Source organism: Castor canadensis, chromosome 15 (assembly GCF_047511655.1).
Source record: "Castor canadensis chromosome 15, mCasCan1.hap1v2, whole genome shotgun sequence".
NCBI classification, from domain to species: domain Eukaryota; kingdom Metazoa; phylum Chordata; class Mammalia; order Rodentia; family Castoridae; genus Castor; species Castor canadensis.
Window position 1 is genome coordinate 2055679 of NC_133400.1, and position 17192 is coordinate 2072870.

General features: G+C 50.4%; 1 protein-coding gene across 1 annotated transcript; it reads right to left on the reverse strand.

The window, feature by feature from the left end:
- Nucleotides 1-3356: 3356 nt before the first annotated feature.
- Nucleotides 3357-11573, reverse strand: Map1lc3b (microtubule associated protein 1 light chain 3 beta). The gene is made up of 4 exons (XM_020179528.2): nt 11417-11573; nt 7794-7849; nt 4317-4423; nt 3357-3821 (listed from the first exon to the last, which is right to left on the reverse strand). The coding sequence occupies exons 1-4, from the start codon at nt 11454-11456 to the stop codon at nt 3647-3649; spliced, it is 378 nt and encodes a 125-aa protein (XP_020035117.1). The 5' UTR covers nt 11457-11573; the 3' UTR covers nt 3357-3646.
- Between the last annotated feature and the right edge of the window lie 5619 nt (nt 11574-17192).

Here is a 17192-nt window from a genome sequence, read left to right on the forward strand (position 1 = left end):
GTTTGTTTTTTAAGCAAAATACTCATTTTCTACCTTATTTTCTAATTTTTGTTTCACGGTAATACTGAAAATTGGAAAGTGTTTAACATAAAGCTCCTAGTTGCTGCTGAAGAGGAGACGGGAGCTAGCACTCACAATGACAATAAAGACTCGTTATTTTCTTGAATGCACATTACGATTGGCTGTTAAAAACCAGCATCTCCCTCACCTCCCCAAGTGACGGGAGGGCGCTTGTCTGTACTGGTAGGCCGTAGGCGCCGTACTCTCAATTCCGTTTAGTTCTAGGTCCCTCACTCTAAGTCAGCCTAGTCTGTACCACACGCTGAGTGCCAAGGTGGCCAAGGCGGCATTCATTACCCTCGCCTAACGTCCTGCGCTGTGACGCTCCCTGTGAGCACTGGCCAGCTTAGGCTTCTACTCCGCCCCACCCCCCCCACGCAGTGACACTCGCACCCAGTGGGAACTGGGTCACACCCTCGCTCGGTCCCTTCAGGTCTCTCTTCCTGCTTCCTGATGTTTGGTCTGATGCCTTGCCAGGATTACATCCTAGTGAGTGGCGGCTCTACCTGCTGAAGCCTTACAGGTTGTAAGGGAAACTGTCCCCCTGCCCAGCCTCGTCCCCGAGGATGGTCCCATGGAACTGAGCAGGGTCAGCTGTCCTCTCCAAGCTCCCGAAGGTCAGGTCAGGTGGCACTGGAAGAGGCTGGACTGTTGAGCAGGCCCAAGGTCTGAGTGAAAGTGGGCATCTTTAATCAACACTCGCAATATTCTAGAAAACCATATACTGTGCTGGTGGAGGCCAAAGGTCCAGGTCACTGACAAACAAGGGGGCAGTGGCCCCAGTCCCCTCTCTGGCCTCTCATGGGCTATGGGGAGCCCTCGGCATGGTCAGTTCTTAATATGCACATGGCTGAGGCGTTGGTACTGAGACTGAAAGCCTTCACAGCTTCTATCGGGCATATTTTCTTTTTAGGAATGAAGGAAAATTCTCCCCATTTTTGAGCCATTCTTCTTTTGTCAATTCTACAAAATTGCATGTAACTTTATAAATATTTTTAAAAGATATAGTTTTGTAAATATTTAATATTCTGCTAATTTGATTTTGAATTGTAAATGTCAAGTATTCTGTTTTTGGGATTTTTATGTTTTATTATACTTTGTTAAAAAGGAAAAATTGTACATTTTTAGAATGTTTTTATGAGTAAATTTAATGTACTGAAAATAAAAATTTTAAAAAAGTCTGTTTGATTTTATCAGGTCACGGTCTCATATAGAACATGAAGTTTGCATCCTTTCAACTAACAGTTTGTGATTTCAGGCTTGGAGGTTCCTCTTTCAGCCTGCCTCCCAGGTTCCTGCACACACCTGGCCTTCCAGCCATTCACTTTCTACCAAGGTTCCTACTTCTTAATACAGTGTCAGTAAGGACATTGTAATAAAAACTCTCTCTACTCAGAAGTGGGCACTGGTGGCTCCTGCCTGTATCCAAGGTACCCAGAAGGCAGATCAGGCAAATAGTTCAAGAGAGCCCCCCATCTTGAAAATACTCACCACAGAAAAAGGGCTGGAAGAGTGGCTCAAGTGCCAGAGTGCCTGCCTAGCAAGCGTGAGGCCCTGAGTTTAAACCTGAGGGCCACAAAAAAACAAAAACAAACTCCACTTAGGTTAAAGGCATTCCAGGTCCAGGTTCTGTAAGGATCACAGAACTGGGGGCGGGGGGGGGTCTGCTGTGTCCATGCACTTCCAGGAGAAGAGGTGGCCCAGTGACACCAGGCCCCTGGGAGGGGCCAGCCTTTTAATGTATATGAGGACAGCTCCCAGTGGTCACCTCCCCCCAGAGGTGGTCCTTCACAGCACCAGGCAGCAGGCTCTCCAGAGAAGGCACCCACATGCAGCATGGGGTGGCCTGGAGCGAACAGTGCAATTTAGCCCTGGCTGCTCCTTGTCTGGTCTGAGAACTGCAGCTGCCCACATGGTGGCCGTAACTCCCAGCCCAAAGTGTGGCACAAGGCTGTCGGGTGTCTTTTCTGACAGCACCAGGCCTATCCACATCCACTCCTGACCTAGCTCACTGCCAGACCTCAGGAGACTAGCTTGTTGCAGGCAAGACCTGGGGCAGGATCTTGATCTAGGAGAGAACGGTATTGCTCCACCGTCCCTCCTCCCCTCCTCCCTGCCCCCCAGTCTGCAGGGCCGACTCCGGGCCAACCCCCATGAGACAGCTTTTGTGACAGTTTTCTTATGCCTTTATTCACTCAGTGCATTAAAGATGTATTTGTTAAAGATCCTATAAATAAAGGGTGCCCCTTAGCATGGTATTTGTTTTAAAAAGCAGTTATTATAGGAATCGTACTGGTCACACTGTAGATACAAGAATCCGAGCTATACTGAGGCATACAATCTAAACAAGACACTGAAAACTTACATAATGTAAAATACACACATTAAAAGTTAAGCCATGTGGACAGGCGCACAGTGGGGAAAGGTAATGGGGGATCCCAGTGATGAGGCAGAGGCTGCCGTGTTGCTTCCCCCGATTACTGGAGGTGGCTCTTACTGAGTTCCTGCCTAGACCCCCAAACACAAGGCTGCCTAACCTGCACATAGTCTGCAGTGGAGCATGCTGGAAGCACTGGCGGTTTGTTCTAGCTGGATGGAAGATATTTAACTGGACATCAATGTCAAGACCGCATGTCTCCTTTTGCTGTTCTCTTCACACTGACATTCCAGAAAATGGGAGAATCCTGACGGCTGTCTGAACTACCCTTGCACACCTGAGAACCTTTTGATAACATGCTTAAGTCACACAGTTAAAGTATCATCTATGGCTTTAAGCCAAGCAGCAGGGGGAGCGCACCTGAATGTCAGTGCTCTGCTTTGTCACTTCCACCATGTCCTAAATGATACCACACACCTGCTTGCTTCCTCACCAACACAGGACCAGACCAAGAAAATCCAAGCCAGAAGAAATGTATTTCCGTTGACAGCCTTTTAAGAAGCTGGACCAAAACACCTTACTCTGGGTTCCAGTTTCCCATTGAGCAGTGCTGCTTTCCTCTGGGCCCCCTGGAAGGCCCTGAGCGAACTGTCCACCTGCTTCTCAGGCATTGGGAGCCTGGAGCAGCCTCCTGCACACCCCTGACCCTGTTTTACGCAAAGCCAGAGGTGGGGGGGAGAGGGCAGTTCTACTTGACAACTTGGGCTCAGAGACCCCCTTAGGGAGACTTCTCCAGCTGACCAGAAGCCATGTGGGAAGGCACAGGTTCTGTGAACCTGGAGAAGAGAGTGAGTGTCTCTAAATGCCTCAGCACTGCCCGAATTACAAGTGAGTACTGGGGAAGAAAACAGCATTAAAATAACTTGGAAGTCCTATTTTATTGGCAACTTAGGATGCAAAGTATTTTATTTTTAAATTTCTAAAATCTGGAAACAAGATGGCCTAGGTTAAATAAAATAACATAGTTCTCCGAAGCTGAGCGGGCTCAAGTGGAGCTTAGTTTTTCTGCCTGAAATACAAAAGCAACTTTGGCCAACACCTATGTTCTGATGTTCTGATGGCCTGTGAGGAGATGAACTGGCCAGCCTCGGCGACATCCCTTTTTTTCCTTGGTAAGGGTTTAAAAACTTCAGACCTGTCGTTCTAGTCTTACACGGACAATTTTACTCCGAACGTCTCCTGGGAAGCGTACACCATGTACAGGAATCCATCTTCATCCTTCTCACTCTCGTACACCTCCGAGATGGGTGTGGACACACTCACCATGCTGTGCCCATTCACCAAGAGGAAGAAGGCTTGGTTAGCGTTGAGCTGCAAGCGCCTTCTACAGGAAGAAAACAAAGTGAAGAAATATGTCAATAAGCAAGCATGGAGCACGTGAATCTACCCCACCCCGATGCACAAAACACTTCAGGAAGGCTTTGTAAATGCTGCTTCCTGCAAGATAAAGTGGGGAACGTAATGCATTTTCTCATAAGTGTGTGGCGTCTTCTGTGACATTACCGGTATTAGCTACAATCACTGACTACACTTGAGGCCGGTTTTAAACTAGTTACGTCTAAATAGCCAGTAGAATCTCACATAAGGAAGGGTCCAAAATACAAGGCACAAACTGGTCTCAGACCTAAGCCCATGTGAGTTTTCATTTTCTTTTACTAATTTTGTGTACACAACTTTAGTAAGTTGTGATATTTTAAAGAAACCGTAAAAAAACAGCTAGAAGGGACCTCCATGGCAACTAGAAACCTCAGGAGGCTCACTGGGCTGGCAGAGAACAGAGAAGCCACTGGAGCAAGGAAGTAGGAAGACAACCACGCACCTGATGATCTTGATGAGCTCGCTCATGTTGACATGGTCAGGCACCAGGAACTTGGTCTTGTCCAGGACGGGCAGCTGCTTCTCACCCTTGTATCGTTCTATTATCACCTAGAGAAGCCAAAGTGACTTAAAGACTGTGGCTGGCACAGACCCAGATGGGATTCACACAGCACTCCTGGCTCCTCTTGGCTCTCCTGGGACCAGCGGACAGTCATTAGATTTGCCTCTGCGCCTGGTAAAATGTGGCACAGAGCCAAGCACCAGTGGCTCACACCTGTAATCCTAGCTACTCAGGAAGCAGAGATCAGGAGGATTGAGGTTCGAAACCAACCCTGAGCAAATAGTTTGTGAGCCCCTATCTTGAAAAAAACCATTACAAAAAGGGCTGGTGGACTGGGTCAAGTGGTAAGAGCACCTGCCCAGCAAGTGCGAGGCCCTCAGTTCAAACCTCAGCACCACAGGACAGACAACAGCCACCAGGCAAACAGGTGGGAACAGATACTTTTGCTACACATCTTTTCACTCCCTTTGAATTTGGAAGCATGGAAGTTACTACCCAATCTGAGAAAGACCCCAGGCCTCACAGGAGCAGAGTGCAGAGATTCCAATGGCTGTATCAGACCCAACATCCATTTCCTGACACCTGGAAAGTTCACGGGTGCAGGTCTTTTAATAAAAGGCTAAGTTCTCTGGGGGGCGGGGGGAGAGGGAGAGAGAGAGCTCGAGTACGCATGCACCCACACTGAGACAAGGTCTCACTATGTAGCCCAGACTAGCCTAGAACTCTTGATCCTTTTGTCTCAGCCTCCCCAGTGCTGAGATTACAGGAGGGTAATCACCATGCTTGGCTGGTAAATTTTTTTTTTTTTTTTTTTTTTTGCAGTACTGGGGTTTGATCTCAGGCAGGGCCTTCACCTTGAGTCACTCCACCAGCCCTTTTGTGATGGGTTTTTTCAAGATAGGGTCTCATGAACTATTTGCCCAGGGTTGGCTTTGAACCACAATCCTGATCTCTGCCTCCTGAGTAGCTGGGATTATAGGTGTGAGCCACTGGCGCCCGGCTAGGGCTTTAAGTTTGTAACTATGGTAACAAGCTCAGTATTTTTCCATACTAGAGGCTCTTTCTCTACTTGACAAGCAAAAAATCCTAAGCAAATATTTAACAAGGCAAGTAGGTACCATGACTGGCTGGTTCTAGAGACAAACTTGGTGCAGAAAGACTTGCTGGCCCTTTCATTTTGATGAAGTCTAAACACAGGTGGCGCCTTTGAGCCTCCTTATCATTTGTGGAGTGACCTGCAGAGAGGGATGGGGCTTTCCCATGCCCTGGGCTTCTTCAGGAAGGAAATGTTCATTTGCATCCCTCCTGTCCAGGACCTCCAGCTCTGGGTAGGGCCAGCTCAAGCTGCCATCACAGTCCTTGGTAGGATGGAGCGCTTTATCAGAAGCATGGTCTCCACAAGGACACAACAGCACACAGCCACCAAGTGCCTGGGTTTAACAGGCAGCACACAACTCTCAGACCCTGGCCCAGGAGGGCTCAGAGAGATGAGAGAATAAGCCAAGTTCAAGACCTCAGAACCCTCTGAAAGGAACACCCACAAGCTGGGAAGTGCTGGGTGGTCATCGTTGGGTACCTTCCTGATCTCACTGCCAGAAGTCTGGGCTGTTAGCAGGCCATGCCTATTGGTTAGAAATCTCCACGAAGGTTGCCATCCATTGGCTAAGAATGTCCAGTTACTTTCTACTTCTTAATTTCCTCTCTTAATTTGAGAGAGAAGACACTGAAGTCATGGAATATGTGGGGTGGGTCCAAAAGGCCCCCTGTGTGGCTCACTTCCCAGTTGGCCTTTCCCTTCAGGCATCTGGACTGCCTGGGAGACTCTGCAGGCTTCTCTGGCTGCTCTAGCCTCAACAGTGCAGCACCTGTGAGTCTAGCTTTCACACTTGCTCAGTGTCATGAGCAGGTGGGAGGGCAAATAGGTTGGGTTTCCATGAAGAATACGAAGCTACAAAGAAGAGGCAGCCATTGGTGAGAACACATACACTGTTCAAAAGAAAGCTGTGCACAAATCCTGACAGGCACTGTTTCCAACTGTGAGCAAGTGCTAGCCAGCAGAGGCAGCGGGTCCTCCACAGTACAGAAAAGCTCAAAACTCAGGAAATCCTGTTCAGAGGCCCTGCCTAGAAAGTTCACTCCAGCTGTACCTTCACCCTTGTGAGGACTGTGCAATGTCCAACTGGCTCAGGGAAATCAGAACAGCATGTTCTGAGCTGCAGCGTCAGGCAGCTGTGAAAATGCTAAGCACCGCCCCCCCATCCTCACTTTCTATCCCCTCTCAATTTGCTGTGACATGGTAAGAGAGGCAAACATGAAAGCATGTACAATACTTGGCAATAGAGCTTCTAAGTGGCCTGCAAAACAGTGGAAGGTGCCACCAGACACTAACCGGCTTCCATAAGCCCTGACTCAAAAGTCTGCAACCACCATGTGGGGTGGGCTCCTCTTCCTACTTTACAGAACATGATGGTGGAGCTCCTCCCAGAATTTTAGGAACCTGTCCAAGACCACTTAGTAATATGAACCTAGTCTGGAACTCAGCCCGTCTGAGAGCAAAGGCAGGCAGGTCCCTTCAGGTCAGTCTGTTCCAGATCTCAACCCCTCCACTCATTTATGGTCCACCACAGGGGTGACAACACAGGAGATATCAACAAAAAGACACGCAGGGAACTGGGTGCTGGTGGCTCACACTTGTAATCCTAGCTACTCCTTCAGGAGGCAGAGATCAAGAGGATCTCGGTTCAAAGCATCCCAGGAAAATAGTTTGCAAGACCCTATCTGGAAAAAACCCATCACAAAAAATGGCTGGTGGAGTGGCTCAAGGTGCAGGCTCTGAGTTCAAACCCCAGCACAGCCAAAAAGAAAAGATACTAGGGCTGGAAGAGTGGCTCAACTAGTAGACTGCCTGTCTAGCAAGTGTGGGGCTCTGAGTTCAAACCCCAGTACCCCTCCCCCCAAAAAAAAGAAAGAAAAAAGAAAAGAAGACACTCAGTGTCTGAGGCCCCACAGGAGACACAAAACAGTGCTGTCCCTTTTCCACAGCCTGCAAAGCAGTCACACGTACGAGACATCCTCCACAGGAGTCATGTTAAAGGTAGGAAGACATGTCCTGCCTAACAGAACAGTGTGCAGGCGTGCAGCTCAGGGTAGACTGCACCTAGCACTCACAAGGCCCCAGGGTCCACCCCTAGTCCCACAAAGAAAAACCATACCAACAGTTCCAGCCCTGTCCCTTTCTCTGCAAATAATTCCTTCTGGCTTGTGAAATGGGTAATGAGGGCGGCAAGTTCAGATTAGGAAGAGAAAGAATGATTAGATAACAAAACTTGAGCAATGTGAATTCTGGGAGGAAAGCCTTGCGGGCCTGGGTATCCGAGGACTGGGTACAGGAGGGAGCTGGCACCTGTGGCCACTTACCGGGATCTTGGTGGGGTGCTGCTCCCGGATGAGACGCACATCTTCTACTCTCTGCTCTGCAAGGTAAGGAGGACACAAGCATTGGGGTCAGCCAGCTGCTTCCCAGCAGTGCTGTCATGCCTCTCCCACATGTGAACACAGCTGCACTTCACCACATGGAGCACAGCAGGGAAGACACCTTCCCGGGCCACAAAACCCAAAGGCTTACAATTCACAACTGACAAAAGGCCAAAGGTAGAGCATGTGGAAACCAAAAGGCACAGCTCCATCAGGCGGTGTGACCTGACACCAGACTGCAGAATTCCCACTCTCAAGGGGCTAGGACCCCAGCTGTGGGGCCAGATGTCCTAAGCAGGTTAACTGCATGGGATTCCCAATCTCCCCCAAGGACTCCTGCCACCCATAATGCCAATTTGGACAGGAATCCATCATAAACCAAGGACTACTCCATGTAACTTCCTCTCCTCACTTCCAGGGATTTAATGGACTTAATTTAATGCTCAAGGGAAGGAATGTAGAAAGAAAAGAATACCCTATTTGCATTTTTCCCCATTTTTCTTAAGACAAGGTTTCAATGTGTAGCCCAGCATGGCCTGCCTTGAACTTGCAATCCTCCTGCCTTAGCCTCTGGAATGCTGGGATTACAGTTGTTCTTCACCACACCCAGCTCTATTTGAGTTTTAAATAGCTTTACTCAGGGCCTAAAAGAAATCAAAACTTACAGCACAAAGTCTGTTAAGCACTTTTCTGAGACTATCTATTCTCCTTTTTTAATTTTTATTTTTGTGGAGCCGAGGATGTAATACTTGGTAAAGGGCTTCACAGCTGAGCAATAGCCCCAGCCTAGTCTCCCTTTTAAAATAATTTACATTCTAACAACTGAACTTGGCTCTCTGCGCTATTTGGGAAAAAGATGAGCTCAGTAACTGACAATACAGTTGGAGACATGCCATTTACAAATCACTATATGAACATGAGTTGAGATGATATTACTTAAAACCTTCAGAGAAAAATCAACAAAATCACATCATTTGGAACAGGATTTAGACAGGATTCCCCCTCAGGGTACTCGCAAATACATAATCAGTGTCACTAACTTCCCAGGCAGGTGGCTCCAGAAAAAAGATGGTATGGCTTAAGGCTGGGTGTGGCAGTATACACCTATATAATCCTGGCACTCAGGAGGCTGAGGCAGGAGGATACCAAATTCAAGGCCAGCCTAGGCTTCACAGTGAGACACTGTAAAACAAAACAAAACAACACAAAAGAACACCTCTCTAGGCGCTGGTGGCTCAGGCCTATAATCCCAGCTACTCAGGAGGCAGAGGTCAGGAGGATTGCAGTTGGAAGCTGGCTTAGGCAAATAGTTTGAGAGACCCTATCTCAAAAAAATCCATCACAAAAAGGGGCTGGTGGAGTGGCTCAAGGTATAGGCCCTGAGTTCAAACAAACAAACAATCCCCCCCTCCAAAAAAAACCTCAATGAATACAAATTTAAGCGCACTCGCCAGGCAGGTGCCCTTACCACTTGAGCCCAATCCTAGCCATTTGGAAGGCTGAAATCAAGAGGACTGAGGCCAGCCTGGGCAGACAGTTCCTATGACCACTTTCCAAAATAACTAGAGCAAAATGGCCTGGAGGTGTGGCTCCAAATGCCACACCCTGAGTTCAAACCTCAGTCCTACCTTAAAAAAAAAAAAATTAGCATAGGAAGCTGTTGAATAATCCCTGTGCTCAGGTGTAGTCATGTGGGCTGTTTCTATTTTCCCAACCAACATTATAACATCGGCTTGAGACAGATCGCTAGGGGGAAAGGGAGGGGGCAGAAATGACCCAAACATTTTATGCACATATGATTAAAAGAAAAAAAAAAAAAAGACAGATCACTAAACATCAACATGTTAGCCACAGACGGCTGTGAATACAAGCACCAGGGCTTCCACTGGAGCGCTTCCTACTGAGCAAATGCGAGGACAAGGGCAAAGTCAACTATGTCCACAGTGACCCTCATGTGGCGCTTCAGCCGTCCCCAGCAGGGCTCCCTGACCTCCCTTCACCACCTCTCCCTCCATGTATCCCACCGGGCAACCGTGCAGTGCCCTCCCCAGCGACAACTTCCAAGAAGTCTGTGTGGATCACTTCAGCGTGTGTGGAGTCACTCCAACAGATAAACAGCTCTTTACATGTCCTGGAATCCACTTCACATTTAAATGCTTATCCCAGCAAATCTAAGCATTTAAGCAGAGGGGAAGAGATTTTTATTCTAAAAAACAAAGTCTCTAAATGGCAGACTTCAATGTCAGTACTACAATGTTATCTTCTGTCTGATTTATCCTGAAAGCAAGGCCCAAAGCGGTAGGGATCAGAGGTACAAAGGAGACAAGGGAGCAGTGAAGTTGCACAGTGAAGGGGGGACCCCTGGAAGAACCTGCTCCCCGCCCCACCTCTCAGGCCCCTGGTGAGGACATGAACAGAGGGCGGAGACTAAGGTGCGCACTGTTTACCAACATCATTTGCAGCTTGCTTTTGGGAGGGCCTTGGGCACTTCCCCATCTGACACACCTTTCCTAGGATTCACTGCAAAGTGAAAGGTAAGTAAGGACCATCCCATCTCCTGTATCCGTCTAGATGACACAGATGTGACATCCAGGCATCACCCAGTGCCACCTGGGTTTGACACTAGCTGCTACAGCAGCTGCAGCTCCACACAGGCAGTCCAACCCTCAAGAGCTGGGCTGGGAAACAGATCTGTGGTCACATAAGCTGGGTGGCGGGAGGGCATGGAGCGGATTACATCTGAGAAGACCCAATCCAAAGCTGCAAGTTCTCAAGTTTGCTGCAAGGGCAGCGCCTTTGCCTCCACCTGGGTCCCCTCCACACCCCGGAGGTGAAGGCGCTGCGGGGAGTACAAGGACCGTGCTGGCCTCGCCACTAGGCGGACCAAGAGCGTCACCTCCCGGGCCCCACCCTGGCTCTTCGGCTACAAAGGAAGGGGGTGGCGGGGGGCGAGCCCCAAGTCCACTCCGATTTTAAGGGTGCCTGCGAGCAGCAGAGGAAATCGGCGCAGCAACCGTCCGCCTTAGCGTCCAGCCCGCTGGCTGGGAGGACAAGGGCTGGCTCGGGTCCCAGGGGACCTGGCTTCCCTCCCCTAGTGACAACTGTCGCGCCCGGGCCACCGGGGTCGGCTGCAAGGCCGGGTCCCCGGCACCCCTGCAAAGTGACCATTACGGGGCGGGGAGGACCCAGGTAAGCTAGGGGACCCCAAGTGCCCTGCGCAGCGGACACGGCCAGGAAGCAACGGGTGATGTCGTCGCTTTGCCCAGGGACACGCCAGGACCCGGGGACCCGAGGACCCCGAAGCATCTCGGCCCCGCCCGGACGGGGACCGCGACCGCGACCCGGGGCCGAACGCCAGCGCCCCAAGTCCCGGAAGGCGGCGGCGCGCGGCCCCGAACCAGGCTTCTGGCCGGGTCAGTCCCGGCGGGGATTCGGGTCGTCCCGGTGTCGCCACCGGCCCAGTTCCCCCTCTCGACGCCCCCCCCGCCTCCGCCTAGGCCCCCCGACCCCAGCCCCACAGCGCGGCCTCCGCCACCCCGCCGCCCCGGCCCGGCGCCGACGCCCACCGAACGTGCGGCGCTGCTTGAAGGTCTTCTCCGACGGCATGGTGTAGGGCCCGGGGACGGTAGCTGCGGGTCCGACAGTGGCGACGGCGACTTCCCTGGTGTTCTCCTCAGCCCGCAGCCGAGTCAGGTGACGGACGCCGCGTCACTGGGGGCGGGGCCAGGGCCGGCTGGGGCCGCCGCCATGACGGGCGTGGCGGAACCCACAGGCCGTGCGCAGCGCGGGGGGCGGGGCCGTGTGTGCGCACGCAGAAAACGCGCTGCGCATGCGCCTTGTGCCGCTAAGCCCCACCTCCCGGAGGATGCGCGAGTGAGTGCGTCTCGTGCCCTGAGACGCGGCTGAAGCAGGTGACCCCTGCTGTCCCCTCCCGGGCGGGTGCTGTGGCCCCGGGTTCCGCAGTCCCGCTGGTGTGGGCAGGCGTCCACTGTCCGTTCTTGTCCCGAGGCTCCTTCGCGGGTGTGCTTTGACCTCGTCCTTTTGCTAAGTAATCTTCAGATTTGGAGATCCCCGGCCGGGTGTGACCAGATCAGATTACGTCTGGCCCTGTGCCGCCACTTTTTTTATTTATTTAATTTATTTAAATGGGATTGGTTTTGCAAAGCAGCCGCTTTACCGCTTGAGTCACACCCCAGTCCATTTTGCCCTGGTTATTTTGGAGACTGGTGGGGGGAGGGGAGGAGGTCCTGAACTCTGCCCAGGCTGGCCTCGAACTACGATCCTCCTGCTCTCAGCCACCAGCTCCACGCTCTTTTATCTGATCTTTGAGAAACCAGGAGAAACAGAAAAGTTTGCCCCAGAGGCTAGAGTTAGCCTGAAATGAAGTCCCCTGCACCTTCCATCCTTTCAAAAAGTGGTCTGGACTGGACTTGCGGGTGCACCGCTGTAATCTCAGCTACTCGGGAGCATAGAAGTTTGAGGCCAGCCTAGGATGGGAAGAGTTCATTTCAGCCAACAAGCTGGGCATAGTGGTAGAAGTCTGTAATACCCAATAGATGGGTATTGCATAGATAGATAGGAGGAGTGCAGTCTGAGGCCAACCCTGAACTTCAGACCCTATCTGAAAATAAGTAGAACAAAAAGGGACTGGAAATGTGGCTCAAGTGATAGAATGCTTGCCTAGCAAGCACCTGGCCCTGGGTTCCAACCCTAGTACCGTGCACATGCACACATGCGCGCACACACGTTGTGGTTTTGTCCTTTGACAATACTAAAACTTGTGTCTCCGTGTGATGTACAGCAACAGTTTCTTCCCCAATAGAGAACGCAAGCATTGTCATTGACCCCATGACCTTACCTGTGGCTATTCATTCAGCCACTGTTGAGATACTAGTCCTGTGTAGGCAGCTAGGTAGACATGAGCAGGAACAGGGAAACCCCAGACTCCACTCTAAAGCCGCAGATAGCTCTCACACTGGGTCAGCTGTGGCGACCACCCCCCACATCAAAGGCGGAACCGAGTCCAACATGCAGGCAGCCTCTGAGCAGTAGCCGAACCACTGGAGGAGGGGAGAGCCCTGCTTTTGTGCAAGCAGTCACCCCACTTTCTTGGCTAGGGCCCCAGCCCCCATGTGCTTTTGTTATGCAGCGGCCTGCCACACCCCCTGAGCGTGTGATTCTGCTTTGCAGTAAGGCCCTTCTTACTCTCTTCCCACTGCTGGTGGCTCTAATCTTAGACACTGTACCCGAGAGCCAAGGAACTCGTGACCCAGGTTTTTACCCGTGTTGCTCCTCTAGCCCTTGTCTCTCTGCTTACAGTCCATAAAGAAGGAACACTTTAACATCCTGTTTTTCACAGTTCCAAAGGACAGTTCAGCAGCTCCAGGTACCAACCTGAGCTCTAGGAGCATTCTTCGGTGATGTGTCTGTGCTTTCCTGCTTGTATTTATTCTGTGAAAATTGAGTGACATGCTGGGTATTGAGGGTGGGGGGGAGAGGGAGGGGGTGGACTGGGTGGTAAGAGAGGGGGTGGGGGCAGGGGGGAGAAATGACCCAAGCCTTGTATGCACATATGAATAATAAAGTTAAAAAAAAAATTGAGTGACGATTCCAGTAAGCAGAGACTATGTGCCTACCTTCTGCCAAACAAAATCACCAGTTTTGACGTCTTAAAACAAGGCGGGCTGCTGTTTCTTCCCTGATGGTAACTATCAGCCTGCTGAGTGCTTTCTTGGCTTAAGGGCTACTTTGTAAGAAATGGCATTTTCTTTCTCTTCCAAATGTAAGGGGAGGTAAAACGTCAATACCTGGCATAAGGAGGGGGAGGAAGGGAAGGAAGGGCTTGTGTCAGGATGTACCCACAAAGCTTTGCCAAATGACCCCAGGGTTACTCATTGGCAGGGTGTTGTAGTACTGACAGGTCAGGGTTGCTCTTTGTCATTTTGACATACTGAAGTCCACATTTGCAAAGACACTTTAATTCTACCCCAACTTGTCTCTGCAGCCCAAATGCACATACAGGGTACATGGGTCTCAAAAGAACCCCAAAGCAGTTGGTGTCACTCCACACAAGAATGACATACCTGGGTGCCAGTGACTCACGCCTGTAATCCTAGCTACTCGGGAGGCAGAGATCAGGAGAATCACCATTTGAAGCCAGTTAGGGGCAAATAGTTTGTGAGACCCTAGCTTGAAAAAACCCATCACAGAAAAGGGCTGGTGGAGTGGCTCAAGGTGAAGGCCCTGAGTTCAAACCTCAGTACCGGGGAAAAAAAACAAATCAAAACAGAGCAAAATGGACTGGAGGTGTGACTCAAATGGTAGGGTGCCTGCTTTTTTGAGCACGAGCTTTGCAAGTGCAAAGTTCTGAGTTCAGACCCCAGTCCCACCAAAAAAAAAAACAAACCAAAAAAAAGTGAAATCCTTACACTAAAAAAAAAAAAGACTGGCACAGCAGTAGTGTGTGGTCATAGTCACAGCTCACTTTTATTCACCACAAGTAAACACCATAGGAGTGAACACAGGGCAGCCAGGTTAGGACCAGACACCCTCCACTTCACAGGTAGCTTACTGGAAACTCTCTACTCAGCTCCAAAGAATGACAAAGCCTCACCCCGCTTCTCTTCCTGAGCCACAAAAGAATTTCCCACTCAGCTCCCTTCGTGGGACTTCTCCTGTCGTCAGCCTCCTCTATCTCCCCCAGTCCATAATCAGCGGTGAGCTCTAGCATCTGCTGGAGACCCCTGCACAGGTTTTTTTTTTTTCTCCCAAATAAAACCTATGCTGAGGTTGAGCTGTCTTCTGCCTATCCTTCCCTGCCATTTTTCAGTCTAATACCACAGCAGCTTCATAAAGATTTGCTGACAGCAGTGTGCCTGAGTAACTGTGAGGCAGGTCTTAGACACTGAAGAGCCTTGAGTTCAAACCCCAGTCCTACCAAAAACAAACAAAAACAAACCTTGGACACTGAAGAGCCCAGTTTAACAGGAGGTTTCTGTTTATTTTTGAGGCAGGGTCTCCCGAAGTAGCCGAGGGTGGCCTGGAACTTGGTGTGCTCTGTAGTGCTCAGAATACAGGCGCAGGCCACCCCTCAGCTCACAGAAATTTAATGCAGCGAACGATATTCAGAATGGCAAACTAGTATTCCTCTCAAGGGCTGGGCGGCTGCTCCATGGTACCGCGCTTACCTAGCGTGTCGTGTGCAAGGCCTTGAGTTGATACCCAGGAAAAAGCAAACCGGATCACTTCCGATTAACAGCAATAAAGCCATTGTGTGGCTTTTTTTTTTTTTTCCTGCAGTGCTGCAGATTAAACCCAGGGTCTAGAACATGCTAGGTAGGCACTTTACCTCTGAGCTACACCTCCAGCTCATGGGGTTTATTTTTTCGTTAAGCATATAAATAATACTTTTTTTTCTGCCTGAAGTGGTAGAACCCTCGCCTACCAGCACAAGTTCCTGAGTTCAACTCTCACTGTGACCAAAAAAAAGTAACTCATTGGATAAAAACATTAAAAAATACGTAATAGTTTTCCCATAAATAACCCATATGGAATAGAAAAGCAAGAACACGTTTCATTTTAATTAATTCAAAATTTGAGAATTTCATGATGTTATTATTATTTGGCTTTTTGCGACAAGTAGGCCAGGCTGGCCTCGAACACTCAGCTCTTGGCCTAGGACTCCAGGAATCTGTGCACCTGAACCCAGGCAGCAACTTCCGGTCGCAGTGCAGACCGCAGCTGCCACTCCGCCACACTCAAGATGGAGGACGAGTGGCCCCGAGGATTCGTGGGGCCCTGCGGCCTGCGACGGCTAGTCCCGCCCCCCACCTCTTCCTGATTGGACGAGACGGTCCGCCGGCTTTGTTTTCTGGGCGGCTATTGGCCAGGTGTGCAATTAGTCGCGGCGTCATCCTTCACTGCTCTTTAGAACAAGTAAACAAACAAGGATTGCTCAAGAGCGGCCCTGGCGTTCTCGGAAGGGCTCGTGCGAGGCCTCAGAGGCCAGCTTAGGGCAGTCGCCAGCTCCGGGAGCCAGGCTGGCGTGCTTAGAGCAGGTGACCAGTGTCACCGCGCGGTGACAGCGGCCGCGTGGCTGCGGCAGGTGCCGAGCTGGGGAGCCGAACGGTCGTGGCGCGGCTCCGGCTGCACGCTGCGAAGGCGATCTCCTGGCCATGTCCTGCGTGGGGACAAGTCCCTTAGCACACCTCGATTCTGAGGAGTGGCCAAGAAATACTGTTGCAGCGACTTCTGAACCAAGCAGTTGGAAATCCACCCTGCCGGGGATATTCTACTCAACTTCCTTAGATGTCATCAGCTGTCACTGCCGGAGGGCCCTGCTGCAAAGTGCTGTCCCCCTCCTCCTCTGGGAACGAATGCCCCCTCCTTCCTGCTCCTGCACAAGGCCTGTGGAAGTGTCCCCAGGGGCCTGGTGCGCACAGCTGTCTGCAGGCACCAGCTGCAGACAAGGACCCCCAGTCGTCCTTGTCCCCACCTCCCGCGCCCAGGATGACTTAAGGCCTCCTGCAACCCTGAGCTGCTCCGCCTCAGGGTCATCTGCATGCAATTCTGCATCGCTCGCTGCCCGGGGAGCCTGAGCTGGCTTCCCAAAAACAGCGCCATCATCGCTTGGTGCCATTCTGGAACAGGGAGTGTCTAGCCTGGTCTCCAAGGAGTTTGCATCCTGGCTCCAGCTCATATTCCACCTTCTGCTTCCCAATCTTGTGCCCACGAGTCCCTGACCCCTGGCCAGTCTGCCTTTCTGCCTTGGTGCCTGCCATCGCCTGGCAAAGGCTCTTGGCTGACTTGCTGACTTAGCCAGGAACAACCAGCTGTTTTTTTCTTTGTAGAACATTCTTTCCTTGGGTTTTTTTTTTTATTGGCTGCCTTCAATTTTTGTTGTTGTTGGTGGTGGTGGTGGTGGTGTTGAACAGGCCCTTGTGCTCTTCCTATAATCACATATGACACTTCCTCGAAGAATCTCTCTGATCCCCCAAAGTAAACCTGGTCTTCCCGTGAGCATAAACATCTGTGTCTACTTGTCTACAGAATTATGCATTTTGTATATGTGTGTTTGTGTGTCTCTGTATCTTTCTAATTGCAGAGTTCCATACCTCAAATTATGAATATAGACTAGTATGACCATTCTTCTAAAGATGAAAACTTAACAAATTATTTTATATGTTTTAATAAACTGTAAGATCCAGTACCTGGTGTAGGGCCATTAGAGGGGGTAGATAGGTTTTCTGTTTCTTTTTTTTTTTTTTGTTAAATCATTGTACTGGGGGTACATTTACTGGTGACAATTCCTGTTTTGTCATTTTTTTTTTTTTTTGGCAGTAC

Excerpts from the sequence above, each read along its gene's own strand:
- Map1lc3b (XM_020179528.2), bottom strand. The coding sequence starts at position 11,456 with ATGCCGTCGGAGAAGACCTTCAAGCAGCGCCGCACGTTCG. Across the intron at positions 7,850-11,416 it reads CAAGCAGCGCCGCACGTTCG|AGCAGAGAGTAGAAGATGTG; the intron begins GTGGGCGTCGGC and ends CTTACCTTGCAG. Across the intron at positions 4,424-7,793 it reads AGCACCCCACCAAGATCCCG|GTGATAATAGAACGATACAA; the intron begins GTAAGTGGCCAC and ends TGGCTTCTCTAG.